This window comes from Lissotriton helveticus, chromosome 1_1, assembly GCF_964261635.1.
Source record: "Lissotriton helveticus chromosome 1_1, aLisHel1.1, whole genome shotgun sequence".
Lineage (NCBI taxonomy): Eukaryota > Metazoa > Chordata > Amphibia > Caudata > Salamandridae > Lissotriton > Lissotriton helveticus.
Window position 1 is genome coordinate 270,868,169 of NC_136057.1, and position 15,364 is coordinate 270,883,532.

The window sequence follows — 15,364 nt, forward strand, 5'->3', positions numbered from 1 at the left end:
AACAAATAGATTAATCAGGGTGAAGTGGTGCATATTATTGCTTTCCTAATACAGTGTGCAGATAACCTACCCCAGAAGACACAGATTACTTTTATACAATTGAATTCTCACTCCTCAGTATTCTGACCAACATGTTGCATAATGTAAAACATTTCATTCAATACAATCCTAATTCTCCTTTTAGGCCTTACTAGGAGAGCCAGTGCCACTACTCTGCTCAAATCCCTCCACTGGCTCCCAATCAGAAAGCGTATTGTCTTCAAGGCGCTGACAATGGCCTTTAAAGCATTGCACAGCCTGGGTGCCAGGTACCTTCGGAAACGGCTGACGTTCTACCAACCTTATAGATCACTTAGATCTTCCACCTTGGCCTTGGTCGCCGTACCAGCGATTCGGCGCGCTCGGTGTGGCGGACGCTCCTTTAAACGCCTTGCTCCTCAGTTGTGGAACGCTCTACCCCTTTCCCTTAGAACCAATGGCAATTTGTTGGCCTTCAGGAAGGATCTTAAGACTCTGCTCTTCTCTCAGTAAGTGCTTCTGCTCTCCTTTTTTCCTGTGCCACTGAGGATCTTAAGCGCCGGGACACTCTTCGGAGTAGCTGAGCGCTATAAAAATCCCCCCTATAACATAACATAACAATCAGTGTGTACAGTCAACAAGTGTATCACCTCCTGTGGCGTTAAACCCTAGGGATTTTTCAAGCCATTAGAAAGTAGGACAAGTTCCCACTGAGTTCTTCTGAGAAGAGGTATTTTCAGCCCTGTTAGAACTGGGGGTCTCTAGTTGGCAGAGGTAGGTACCACTATCCAAACAGGGACCCTTGCTTCTAGTCAGGGTAAGGAGGATACACTCTTTAGATAACCCCTGCTCACCCCCTTGGTAGCTTGGCACGAGCAATCAGGCTTATCAAAGGCAATATGTAAAGTATTTGGACCAACACTTACAGTAACACAGTGAAAACACCACAAATGGACTCCACAACAGTTTAGAAAAATAGAAGTATTTAATTGAAACTAAACAAGACCAAAACGACAAAAATCCAACATACACAGTTCAAGATATGGTTTTAAAGAGTCAAAATAATCCACAGTTGCGTTAAACTAGTTCACAGTTGCGTCACGTTTAGCCAACAGTACCTTTAGATGCGACAAAGTTCCAAAACAGAAGCTGGTGCGGTGGAAAACAAGCAATGGGTCACTCCTGAGACCCTGGGGAGGCGATGCGACATCCCCGCTGGACGCAGCGGGCGTGTTGCGACGAATCCGGTCTGTATGAGGAGGGAGGCGATACCTTGTATGGATTCCGGTGCGTAGGTTCTGTAGGGAGCGTCTCGCAAAGGCACTATGCGACGATCTTCGGGATGGCGACGATCTCAGGTGCGGTGGTGTTGCACGGTGCAGCGTCGATTCTCTCCTCTCGCGGCCCCTCGATGCGATGGCTCTGCGACGATGTTCGCAGCGACGTGATGGGGTCCGCAAACAAGCGGTGCAGCGATCTCACCCAGCGACGACAGGCTCTGCGTCGATACTTGCAGCAATGGTAATCATCCCGCACCAGACTGGTGCGTTCCGCAAGCGAAGGATGCGACGACTCTGGCAGCAGCAACAGGCGCTGCGACGATCTCGGCCTTCGCGGTAGCAGGAATTTCCTCGCACTATCGGGGATGCCCTCTGCAAGCGAGCGATGCGTGAAAACTTGCAGATAGTCTTAGTTTCTTGTTCTCCAGTTTCCCAAACAGAAGGCCACAACTTCCAGATGCCCCTCAGTCAGATTCAGCACTCAGGAAGGGCAGAACTCTCTCAGCAGAGTTCAGGGAAAGCTGGGGGTGAAGTTCTTTTGTTCCTGTGACTTCTTAACAGGAGGCCAGTTCACAACAGGCCCTTGGAGATCTCTTCAAGCAAGGGGACAAATCAACAACAAAGTCCTTCCTCTCTCCTTGGCAGCAAAGCAACTGCAGGTCAGTCCAGCAAAGCCACAGCAGGACATTCTTCCTTCTTCAGTCTTCCAGCTTTCTCCTTGGCAAAGATTCCTTCTTGATTCCAGGATGATCTAATTTTCTGTAGTCAGGAGTCCTGCACTTATACCCCTAAAAGTCTTTGTTCCCTGTGTGCAGGAGGGCTCCGAGCCCGGTCCAAAACAATTCTGAAGCACTCTTGTTTACATGACCCCTTCTTTCTTTTCACAGTGTAGAGCACACACATCAGACGCCCCACTGGAGGTGGAGCCAGCATTGTGGAGGGAAAGCAACAGCCCTGGAGCACTTTGTTGACATGATTCCTTCACTCCTTTCACAGTGCAAGGCAGAAACATCAGACGCACCACAGGGGGTGGAGCCAGCACTGTGGGGGGCAGGCACAGTCCTATTCAGGTCCATGTGCAACCCCTCCCTCCCATCTAGATGCAGATCTCTCTATTCACCACTGGGTGGACTCATTCTATCTCCTGGAATCCCCCAGCCCCGTCACTCACAAACCAGACAGTCAATTCACAAACAACCAAAGGCACACAGATAGGTCAGACAAGAAAGCAGCCACTTTCTAAAAGTGCCGCTTTCAAACACAGGATTTAAAAAACACCTTTCCCAAAATATGTGTTATCTTAATCAGTACCAAAGAAAAGAGAAGTTGCGGTGGGAATACATACATGAGTCCCTCGTTACATTCCAGTTGCAATGCATCTCTTAACAAGTGTGTTCACTGTTGTGTTCATTACATAAATCAATAACGAAAATAATATTTTTTTAAAACAAGTGCCTCGGGGGAAACTCCAGGACACAAACTTGATGACACTGGATGTTTTCTTCCATTACCAAAAATTTACATAACTAGGGCTCTCCCTACTAACAAGAGATGTTTTGCTGACACCATTGGTGGTCAGCATGGCAACACCAGTTCAGTTTGTTCACTCTGGTAATCAAGTTCTTCTTGCTAGGTAGCTGGTGGCAAAAAGACGTTCTGTTGATTCAACCATTTCCTGTAGCGTAGAGCCAACCGGCCCAGGGCCCAGGATCCCATCATATATTGCTTGTTACAAGAATGTATAGCAGTAGAGCGGACAGTTAGAACCTGCACCAGCGTCCCTTTGATAGATAGCAGTAATGCTTTATGGCCAGGCGAATCCCCTAAAGCTCCTGCAGGGTAAAGTGGAGTCTACTCTCAACCACAGACACAAGGTCTCGGATCTCCACTTCCCCTTGATGGCACCCACAACCCAGCAGTGATGAATCTGTCATCACTGTGAACTATGGGTGGGGGAGGGAGAATGGGGTGTCGCAGGTCATGGTGTTGTCAGTCAGCCACCTATGTAGATCCCAAGCACTCGTGTGCCAGATCGATATGGAGTCAGAGAATTGGCCCTGAGATACCACTACAGGGCCCTCATGGGCCATCTGTCATACGAGATAATGAGGATGCAGAAAGCAAGGAGACTAAGAAGCTTCAGAACCCTCCTCACTAAGTCTATGGATGAATCCCAAAACATCAGGATCATATCCTGAATATTCAGAAATGCTGTGTTGGAGGGAAAGCTTTCAACTCCACCATGTCCAGTACCACAATGATGTCAAGGGGTGGTGGTTGCCTCAAAGCGGTCTATGACTGACTGTGGCAATGTCCAACAGCCAGTCATTGAGATACAGGATTAGATGTACTTCTGGCCTTCGAAAATGGGCAGCGACCACCATCATCACTTTCGTGAACACCTGAGGCACTGACAAAGCCGATGGGGAGCGCAATAAATTAAACATTTGCCTGGCCTACCATGAACCGCAGGTAACACCTGTTACATTTCAGGATGGCATATGAAAAAGCACGTCCTGCAAGTCCAACAGGCCTTGTATAAGATATTGAGACTAAGACCTGGGACCTGTTGCAGCAGGGGAGAAGGAATTGGAGAGTTGTTGTTTCTGCTACCCTGAAAAATTCCTGCCAGTACCACATCTGTGGACCCACTAGGACTAAACTGGCTGCAGTACAACTGGATGGGAAAGCTAACGTGACCTGTTTGAAAGCAGCCTGGAAGAGTCTCTGAATTTCATGAGTTGATGGGGAAATTGTTTTGCTGATTTTAAGAAACCTCTGCTCTGGTACGATTATCTTTGAATCGTTCTAGAGTGGAATCTGCCTTCTCTCTGAAGAGTAGGACCAACAGGCATATCCATTAAGGAGGACTTCATTTCACCATAAAATCCACTCAAAACTCATGCATGCTTTTCTCCTAAGCACAACATTGGTGATGACAATAGCCCTGTTAATATAGTAAAGAGCATCCAGCCCTGTGTGGTTTACATATTTCACTGTATCCTGGCATTCAAATACTGTCTGGACCAGAGAGGTCCTGGGATCCTCAAGGCCCGCTGACAACATCACGCAGGCCACAGTTTAACAAAACATGTATGCACCTGTCTAGTAAGCAAATCACATTTTTGTGCCAGTCTCGCTAAGGGAAAATATTATTCTCCAAATGCATCAATTCTTTTGGATTACCAATCTGCAGGGTATTTAGTCCAGATCATCAAAAGCAGTTTATATTGGCAGGCAAGAACAGGGTTTGGGAGAATTTCAATAAGAACATTTGTTTTTGTGTACTAGGAGGGCAAATACAGATCTAATAGCTCAGTTGCCCTCCGGACCATTACCGCAAATAAGGCACTTTCTTCCACTGGTGGGTCCTGTCTCAAATCAAGCTCTGTTTCAGGGGAGGTATGCATCACACTGGCATTTTTTCAATACAGAAATAATAGTTCATACCCCTACTCCTCTTGGTTAGTGGACTGAGAAGCACTATGTGCACTGAGACAAACATAATGATCAGCCTGACATTAATTCAGGGTTTGGACATGGGGACCAGTATTGGGTCTTCAATTGGCAATGAGGGTCACAACATAGGTTTTGTGGCAAAGGAGACCAGAGAGGATCATGGGACTTTTTGTACTGGCGTTACTATGGGCCTGGTAATGGGTCTCAAGGGTGCAGACTGCATCAGGGTACGGCCTGCCAGTGGTAATGTGATGGGAGACACTTGTGGCTTCATGAGGCCCGATGGCGTGCCATAGGGCGTGCCACAAATATGTGCAGAAGACTGAGTGGGTGTGATGTGAATCTTGACGCCATCACAATTTCTCTTTGATTTTAAATTGCCAGGTAGGGCTCAAGACCTGCTTCGTCTTTTTTTTTTTAAGCTCGGCCTTACCCTAAGACTTCAAGCAGGAAGTGGATCTATCACAGGAGTGGTCTCATGATTGGGACCATACATGAGTCTGCGACCTAGAGCAGGAGAGAGGGACCGATGCTTGGACCACGCCCTCTTGATATGTTCGGTGTTGTAGAGTTATACCTCCAAATGACCTTCAGGCCCATGAGGGAACACTTGTCACTGACTTAGAGTTATGACCGGAGCCCAGGCACCAAATACACCTCTAGTATGAACAAAGCTTACATTTTTTTGAGGGGATATAATTGCCAAGCACACGGTCAAATAGTTTTGAAAATCGTCACAGACAAAACAAAAGTTGGGAGCGGAGCTTCGGATCCGCATCGGCAGGCACAGAAAAAAAGAAACTGACATCAGAGCGCAAAGGTGGAGCTAATATGCAGATCCACTACTTCACTTTATGGGTGGTATGGAACCACTGCAGAGCTGCATGATGGCACCTGCTGACAAATGGGAGCACTAATGTTGAAGTTCACTGTATTCGGTCTGAGGACATTCAAAAGGTAAGGGATGTGTAGTTCGATGTATTCATCGAAGCGGCTATTTTGTGCATGTATGTGTCCACTTCATTCAATAATGAATGCAGACATGCATCTGTGTGTCTAAGTAATGTGGTCCTTTAGACGAGGAGTTCTGCCAGGCAGGACACTGATAACAACAGGATGACATTTTTAATAGGGCCCATTTTTCATACTATCCATGTTCCAGGCATGTACTGCCCCAGAGACTTTTTATGTTCCAGACATGTTTGTAAAACAATCCAGATAAACAATGACAACTAGGCCTGGGTGTAATTTTCAGTTTTGTATTATGCAAAATTCCTGAAACTAAGCCACTTACCACAATTACATACCATTCATTGTACATTTACTATAAACTTGCGGGAACGGACAGTATCTGTTGTTCGCCGTGCTTTGGATTTCTATGCACATTTTTTTGTGAAAAATGAGCTCTTGCAACAAAAATTGCAGTGAGGGTGCATGTTGAAAATAACTTTACATGACGTATTTGAATTTCACGTAATTTTGCTAAAATGTTGTATAATTACAGCAAAGCAAATTTCGGTCTGCTTCGGCTTCGTTGTGATGAGATTGAGCAAATTACATTCAAGTTATTTAATGCGTGACTGCTGTGTATAGCAGAAGGAAAGCAGACATTTCGGTGTCCACGGTTTGAATCTGCAACTTTAACGCCATAACTCCTTCAGGTCTCTTCCTAGAAACTTTGTATCAGTGTAGGAAGTAACAGACAAACTCACAGCCAGGTTTCTTCCAAGCATCTTTTTTACACTATAGTTCTTGATTTACACAATTTAATTAAAATACTGAGTCTAATGATCTCACCCAGGGGCATGATCGACAGGTATTTGCCACGGAACTTGCTGGTGATTTTAATCTCCTGCCGCAAGGTCCAGCCATTTTTGGAGTCTGCATGATGTGCAGCAGCAGGTGGGTGGTGGCTGACCTGGAAAAGAGTTTTTAGAGTTGAATACCATCAAAAAGAGTGGAAAAAGGAATACAGAATAGGTTTTCTATTCGTACTAAGCAACGTCACGCAGGTGATTGCTAGAACATTTACAACATTTAACACATCACAGCTGGCAGCAGAATTCCAAAGTGTAATTTGTTCTTTCTTTACAAAACTTTATGCCAAGTGACATGCTATTCGATACCAACACAAATCAAAAAGTTACTTTTATAAGACACTGCTGCTCTTCGGCTGTAAGTTCAAGTGCATAATCAATTAGGGATACAAGTCTACCCAGTAGCTTGTCCACAAACTAGATTAATATTGCTTATTGTCGGGTTCGACCCATGCTACTGTTCGTATTACCTGAGCACAAGCTCTTCATCCACAAAAGTAAAGTGCAGAAGACATTTCCTTCATAAAGAGGAAGAACCCACTATTTACCACAAGTAAGGGGGTTGGTTTACATTATCGCTGGGTGTGCGAACATCTCCCAAAGAGCATAGTATGTATGTTTTCCAGTCCAATCTCTGTTTATCCAGTAAATGATGTGCTCTGTCACACCTGCTTAGGCTGTAGACCACACTATACAAAAGCTGAAGTGAAGTGCAGGATACAGATACTGTATGAATGTTGTTAGAGATAAATTACTAATTCAGCCATAAGACGGTCTCAGATTTTAAAAGTTAGTTCAGAATAGTACAGAAATCAGGGAACTTAATTGAATGATTTAACATAAGAAAAGTTTCCATTTCAATCGGTTGCAAAATCAGGCTTTCCATCTGAACAATATCCTTAACATTTCTGCTTGAAGTGGTACAAGTGACTTCCATGTGGTGTCCGCAAATCTAGGGATTTTGACCAAAGAGTGCTTTGGTCTCATTTTCTCATTTAAATTGAAAGTAGAGATGGGAGGAGCTGTGGTAATTCAATTATCATGAAGGATAATGATACATGATACTTTTGACCTCGTGATTCTTTTCCCTATGATGCTTAGCAACAGCCTACAAAATGCACTTTGTCACACCCTATTAGCATCACAAGTCAAGTTAGTGCTGAAGGCCATGCTAATAAAAAGTGAAGAATAATACGCTGAGTAAAGTAAAAATCTATAACAGGTCTGACCCTGAAAGTACTGTCAGAGCACAGAACTGACACTGAGTTCTTCAGCAAGTCTGAAACCTGTTATCATCAGGGAACAGTCAATAATGGACACGCTTCGCTGAGGCAATGGCGACAGAAGGGTAATGTAATTTACCAGGTAAGCATCTGTTCTTGGCATGATGAGCTGTAGATTCACATGCTTTGCATACTCCTGCCATCTAGTGTTGGGTCTGGATGTTTGCAACTTGTTTTTCTTCAAAGAAGTCCTTCCAGTCACGAGGTAGGGGACTCCTCCTTTCAGTGATAGTGCGCATGGGCATAGACCCCATTGTTAGATTCTTTTCATGTAGAGGGTGAGAATGCAGTTAGTAAGTGTAGAATAGAGATGGCCATGCATGTGTATGTCAAGTAAGAAACTAATACAGGTATAGGTACCCGGAGAGGTGGGTGCCAAGAACATATGCTTACTGGGTAAGTAACATTATCCATTCGAAGCATGTGAGCTATAGATCCCATGCCTTGCCTAGACTATACAGCAGTATACTTCCCAAGCGGTGGCTAACCTGTAGCTGTTGCAGTTGTTTGAAAAAGTGTTTTAAGTACTGCCTGGTCTACATTAGCTTGTTGCCTCGCTAACTCATCTACACAATACGGTTTGGTTAATATGTGCAATGTAAACCATATTGCTCCCTTACAGATGTCAGCTAGGGGAATATTCCCAAAGAATGCCATAGTAGCCCCTATTTTGCAGGTGGAATGCTGTATAGGGGGTATTATCAAAGTTATTTACATAGCATGTTTGGATACATTTCATGATCTATCTTGCAATTCCTGATTTAGATATGGGATTGCCTTTCTGTGGTGGCGTAAAAGCAACAGAAAGCTGTTTTGTCTTGCGAAATTCTTTTGTTCTTTCTACATAATACAGTAGAGTTCTTCCAATATCTAGTGTGTGTAGAGCTTGTTCTGCTACAGAATCAGGTTGAGGAAAGGACACAAGTAACTCAACTGATTGATTGATATGAAAAGAATAAACTACTTTAGGAAGAAATTTGGGATTGGTTCTAAGAACCACTTTGTCTTTGTGAAGCTGAAAGACCGGCTCCTGCTCCTCCTCAGTTCCCATGGCCTCGCCAGCCTCTTCATCGGATTGTTGCTCGAAGATGTCCAGAATGGAGCTTGTGTGCTGGTTCTGATTGTCGCAACGTCAAGCCCGATGATCACAAAGTGTTTTCTTGGAGCGGAAAACCTGGCACGAGTCACAATCTTGTTCTCTGTGTTCGGGGGACAAATCCAGATGTGAGTCGGTGCGCGGATATTTGGGTGACACAGAGGGCAGAATTTGAAAGGAGTTCGTTCCATCGACTTCAGGTTGACCCGACACGGGTAGGTCCGACGGCCTTCCACAAACTTTCCGTTCGAAAGATTTTTTTACGTAATTACGATACGCGATAGAAAGGGAGACGCGATCGAAAACAATACCGTCGAGGGTTAGTATCTTGCACACTGAGGGAAACCGAAGAAACGGTGTCAAACCGGAGTGCAGCAATAGATGTCCGAACCCGATGGCGGATTAAAACAATTGAACAATGGAGTCGATGCCCATGCCCACTATTATCGAAAGGACTGGAAAGACTTATTCGCAGAAAAACAAGTGCAAACATCCGGACCCAACACTAGATGTCGAGCTATGCACAGCATGTGATCTACAGCTCACATGCCTCAAACAGGAGGTTCACCCTGAGTGAAGGCAGAGCTGGGGACACACAGGAAGAAGGTCGGACTACCACATCCCCGCTCTGTCAGTCTTGGGCAATGAAGATGACTTAGGTCTGATGAATCTTCCTCAGAACCAGAAGAATCAAGGGTATTAGAGTAAACGTGTCAAAGTGGAAAGTTTCATCTCAATCCAAACACATTTCTCAAGGCCTCCTGTAGAGGATCACAGAGGGAAAAGAAGCGATGAGAATGGGCTTTGCTGTGAGCAGCAAAAGATCCACCTGAGGTATGCAGCACATAGCAAAGATGTGCTGCACCACCTCCAGAAGTAAACGCTATTCATGGTTGATAAGAGGACGATGACTGGTAACCCTGATGCAGGTCAGATTGTTGGCGACTAGCCATATCCAGTTCTGGTGCACCCAAGCCCAGAGTATCAATGCCGATTGACAGAGCAGTTGAGACCCTACACTTCTTTATTTGCTGATGTACCACATCACAGTTATATTGTCTGGCAAGTTCTGGACAATTTGACTATAAGGGAAGGGAGGAAGGCCTAGAGCACCCGCCAAATTGTCCTCAGTTAAAATAGGCTGATGTGCAAAACCAGCTCTTCTGGAGACTAGAGACCATTAGTTCCTTGTGGTGAGCACCAGATCCAAAGGTTGATGGACAGTTACCATTAGAATTATTGCTGGCAGAGGGTTGAAGGATATCTGGATGTTCCTCCAACAAATTCTGAATAAGATCTCCTGCAGTATTCCAGGAGATAACAATGGTCTCTGCCAAATCTTCCCCATGCAGGAAGCACTGTGTGTGGAGGCACAAAAGGAGAGCCTAATGTGACGGTGGCTTATATGACTAGGAGGATGCATGAACTTACCTCGCAGACTGCGAAGCAACTGGTCTTGAATACAGTCTCCCTCTGGAAACATCAATATAAATTCTAGACTGCCTCAGATCCTCTAGGGAGGAGGGAAGGCTCAAAGCAAAGGTGTTTAGTACTGCCGCTATGAACAGGAGGCATTCCATCAACATGCGATTGAATGAGACTTGGGTATGTTGATGGAAAAACTCAATTCAGAAAGCAGGAATGCTGTTGCTTGTAGGTGATGCAAAACCATCTGTGGCTAGCTAAGTTTGAGCAGTCAGTCATTCAGGCACAAGTGGGCCCCAACACAAAGCACAGGTACCTCCTGTGAGACTGCATGATCAGTATGTACAAATACACATCCTTGAAGTTCAGGAGCACCATTCAGTCTTCTGCTTCCAGTGCAGAAGAACCTAAGCCAGGTATTGTACCATGAACGTTTTGAACTTCAAGTTCAACAGCCTGAGGTCTGGAATCATTTGATGAGTGCCATCATTCTTGGATACCAGAAATTATTGTGAGCAGGATCCATGCCCAATTTCCTGATCTGGAAACAACTTTCTGTAGCAGGGCTGCCGCTCCATGCTGATGTATCTGAAGACTGTCTTAAGCCTGAAGGAGATGTGGGGAGAGGTCTGCCGGAAGGCCTTCTTGAAGGAGGATACTTGTCCTTCCAAGTAGCACACATGGTCATTCAACAGGAAGCTAAAGTGGCTTTATGGATGATGCAGGGGAAGGAGAGCTGCTGGGTCTGCCTTTACCTGTGCCTCTGTATTAATGGAGGAGAAGTCTTTGTTATTGGGAAGATTGTAGGCCTGGAGTTGGCACAAATTGAAGCTCCTTGAGAAGCTTAAAATCTTCTGAATTTGATGGTATTCTTTAACTGGAGACTGGTGGCCCAATGGAATGTATGACGTTACAACGAATTCCGTTGCAACGCATGCCTTAACCACGCATGCGTTACAACGGAATTCGTTTTCCACGCTTAACCTTTACCTCGAATATTCCTTTACCACGCATACATTTACATCGTTTTTTGTTGTAAATGTATGCATGGTGAGGGCATACTCTTGATAAAGATTAAAACTCTCCCCTTACATTCCCCCAGCCTCATTCCTTATATTTACCCTTAACCCTTAATATATATATATATGTATTTTACTAAAATACCCCTTACCTTTTAACTCGCCTTTCCTCCATCTTCTCTGGTTACGTCGGTCGTACGTCGTTAAGAGGAAGCGGAAGTTACTTTCCGTTTCCTCCCTAATGACTTGATTGCTTCAGCTTCGGCTTTAGCTTCGGCTCCTCAGGTTAGTTTTGTTTTTTTGGGGGGGGAGACCCCCCCAGCCCCCCTTTTTATCCCAGCGCTTTATTTTTTTTTATGGGGGAGACCCCCCAAACCCCCCTTCGTTTTTCTTTTCATTTACCACACATGCCTTTACTACGTATTTCGTAGTAAAGGTATGCGTGGTAAAGCCTTTAGTTGTAACCACGCATGCGTTGTAGTGCATGCGTGGTAAATGATTTCGTGGAAACGGCTTCGTTGTAGAGGCCGTTTCCCGGCCCAATGATATGGGTGATGCTATCCTGTCTTGAAGTTCCTTACAGCAGAATCCTCCTTGACCCCAAAGAGATGTGCTCCAAAGAATGGTGAGTCCAATAATGTTGCCAGGACACCTCCGAAACAGCTGCTCAACAAGAGCCAGATATGCTTTCGTAGGATCACTGAGGAGTTCGTGGCCATGGCCACTGAGTCAGTAGCATCCAGTCAGGCTCCGATTATCTGTTTCGAGGCATCGAAAACCACTGCTGCAAAATGATCTTTGTGTGGTCTTGTAAGAATTGGCACTCCCATTCCTGCCATATCCCAAAGTGCATAGGTAGAACTTCCCACTAAATATGCAGCTTTCAGAGAATGAATATATCTCACTGACTGCTAAGAATTATTTCTTCCATACTGCTTCCAGTTCTTTGTTTTGTTGTCTGATAGGGCTGCAGGAAAAGCAACACGATTTTGTTTAGTAGAGGAGGAGGCTTGAACCACTAGACTTCATGAGGATGGGTGTGCGGACTAGAAAAAAGTCTCTGGTTGCCAGTCTAGAAGACCAGGAAATTATCCAGTTTACTGCTGGTGGGTTTCGCCTAGGCCATTTTGATCGGGTTACTAAGAGCCTCAAAAAAAGCAGTGACGGTTCTGAAGCAGATGACAAAAGTTGCGAGACTTCGGCAAGAATCTTGTACATGGTCTCTACAGGACAGTAGGGAGAGGGAGCTTCAGCACATTAGCAGCATTACTGAGTACAGATTAAAAGAGTCCACCTCTGTTGGGGCAAACCCTGAAGAACATTTCAATTCATGTTGGGGATGTTTCCTGCACACATTTTGCAGGACCAAGTAGTCTACCATGTCCAACGAGTTGGCTGCCTCGCTGCTGTCGTCTGTGTCAAGTTGAAATACAGCTGGCATCTGAACTGGATCTGAGTCGGTGGATAAGGTGTCATGCATCATGAACCAATGGTGTTGGCCTGGTGTGTCCGTCTGCACTTCCCTGTACCTTACATCCTTGACTATTCACTCGGCCCTTCATCTCGACCTCTGCTGGATAGCCTCAGACTGCTCTGTTGGTGGCAACAGAGTTGATGGCACCCGATGTGCACTGGTATTGGCGCCGATGGGAGGTCCCAGAACCATTTAGAAAAGAGGGGAGAGGGTGCAGGCAAGTACCCTAAAGGTCCCAAGAGGCACAGAGGAATGCCAGAGGGAACAGATGCAGGCTGGAAGATCTACATTACAACATTGAGTAAGAAGGCCGGATGAGCCCCTGGCACCTGAAATTCCAGATAGGCTTATGGTAGCACCAGCTATGGAGTGGGGAGCAGTGGAGCTGGTAAGCATCCTGGGTCTGGCATCGGTGGCACCCCCAGATAAGGCTCTCCAGAGGAGAACTATCCACCAATTCTTGCGCTGAGGATTACTCCTCAAGGGGTGAAGGAAATAGAGCACGGAGGTGACTTACCTCTCAGCTGCGAGCAACAGGTGGGGTGTGGGGGGTGTGGGTGTGGGGTGGGGGGTGTGGGGGGGGGGGTGTGCCTGTCTGTGGGCCCCCATCAAGACCGCACAATGGGTACCCCTCAAAAGAGGAGGAGACACTGGGTCATTAAAAAATAAATGCAAAAAGTGCTGCGCAAGACAGCATTTGTTAAAACAAATAATAATTTTTAAAAAGGCAACGCGCTGTGTGAAGCCAATTGATATAAATGCTGAGTGGGCGAAGAAGCAATTTCTTATTTATCGCCTGGTGCTAAGGAGCGCCGAATAGGCCTTTGCGAGGGCATATTGTTCCTTATGGCGCCAAGGCCCACCACCAAAGAACTAAAAAGTGTGTTTTGGGGTTGCAGAGGTGCGGTAGCCCCCAGGAAAATTTCCCACAAAAGCGGTTCTAAGTCTCCCATGTGAAGTATGGATGCATCTGGTAGAGTTTGCTTTGGTTTATTAAGCACTCATGGAGCCTGTACTTTTGCACTGAGGCTCTAGAAAGCATGCACCCCTGTTGGTTGGTCCTAAAGGTGCAATGGCACCAGTATAACAGTAGAAAAAGTATGCATGGCCACATGCAATTGAATTTATAATGCTTTATTGAATATGCTTCAATGAACTATGGGTCACAATATATATTAGTGAATGTCACTGAGAGACAGTAACATCAGAAGATGTTATTAATGTGATTTGCAATGAGTTTAAATGTCATATTTCTATTTTTATAATGGTGGGGACACCCTGACAAAGCCAGTAGGCCTACTTTTTTGATAATGACACTTCCTATATTGTGTTTAGTATAAGGTGGAGCATTGTGGTTATTGGATTCAGGGATTGCGGAGGTGCCAACTGTTCTGAGAGTGCCACCAAGGGTATTTCCAACTGCCCATTTGTAGACATTTGCAAATTAATGTATAGTGTGTTTAGTACCTTTCCTTTTTTATAAGAAACAACACTGACTGGGATATTGAATGATACTGTTTTGTACCAGCAAATTGGGGGTACTTGCCCATACCCAATCCCCCAAGTATGCCCTGGACTGCTCTATTTTGCTACTGTGCGTAGTACAATGGGGTACTTTTTCCCAGTAAAGAAAAAGAAGACTAATTAGCACCCTTTTAAACTAAAAGCCTAATTTCTTAAAGGTATCAAAACAATACTGCTGATCCTCTACGTGTTTAATTACAGCACCGTGGAAATGTATACCTTTGCCACTAACACCCCTGTGAGGCAACAAGAAGTAGGGTTGGATGCAGTTGACCATTTTCTGAAAATTCTCCATTGACCTAATGCTTAATGTTATTTTAAATGGCTGTTTTGGAAAATTTTCGTATATATCATGCTATACACCTATTAATTCAATGAACATTATGAGAATATGCCACTCAGTAAATATTTTCTTCACAGAATCAGGCATTGCTATTATGCAGAATATGTGCATTTGAAGAACAAACACTGACATAGCCAACAGTTTCGGCTTTTGTTTGGTGAAAAGATTGGGGATAGCACTAATGATGCCAGAGTTTAGGCCCGTAGCAGCAGTGACATCAATTTTGAAAGGTCATGCATGCTGGTCCCAGTTCATCAATATTCTCTTAACTAAGTTTCGGAGGTAGTTGTGAAACTTTGAGTGTGACTAGAGGTAAATGGTACAATGGTAAATGAATGAGAAAAGAAGTGTGTGCTTTAATGTGAAAGGTCAGAGAAAGTTAGGTAGCTTCTTGACAAAGATTTTCTTGATGCCCTAGGGCTACAACAGGTGAATGTCCTCCTGTGCTGTTACAATGTGCTGACATCTACAAGTCTGTGTATGCACTCCAATGACATATGAACCGTATTATATTGTCACTTTGAGCATGGTCGGTATTTTTTCTAAACAAAGTTAGCAGTTTTCCAGCAAAGGATCCAGATAAAGGAGCAACTGCAGCATGTATTGGTGTTTATTTGGCTGAAGTT

At 44.8% G+C, this 15,364-nt stretch overlaps 1 protein-coding gene across 1 annotated transcript in view; it reads right to left on the reverse strand.

Moving 5' to 3' along the window:
• Positions 1-15,364, reverse strand: part of OSBP (oxysterol binding protein) — a 460,407-nt gene that overhangs the window by 169,693 nt on the left and 275,350 nt on the right. The window contains exon 9 of the mRNA XM_078666627.1: positions 6,555-6,675. Within this exon, the coding sequence (XP_078522753.1) occupies positions 6,555-6,675 (121 nt within the window). The remainder of the gene's footprint in view (positions 1-6,554; positions 6,676-15,364) is intronic.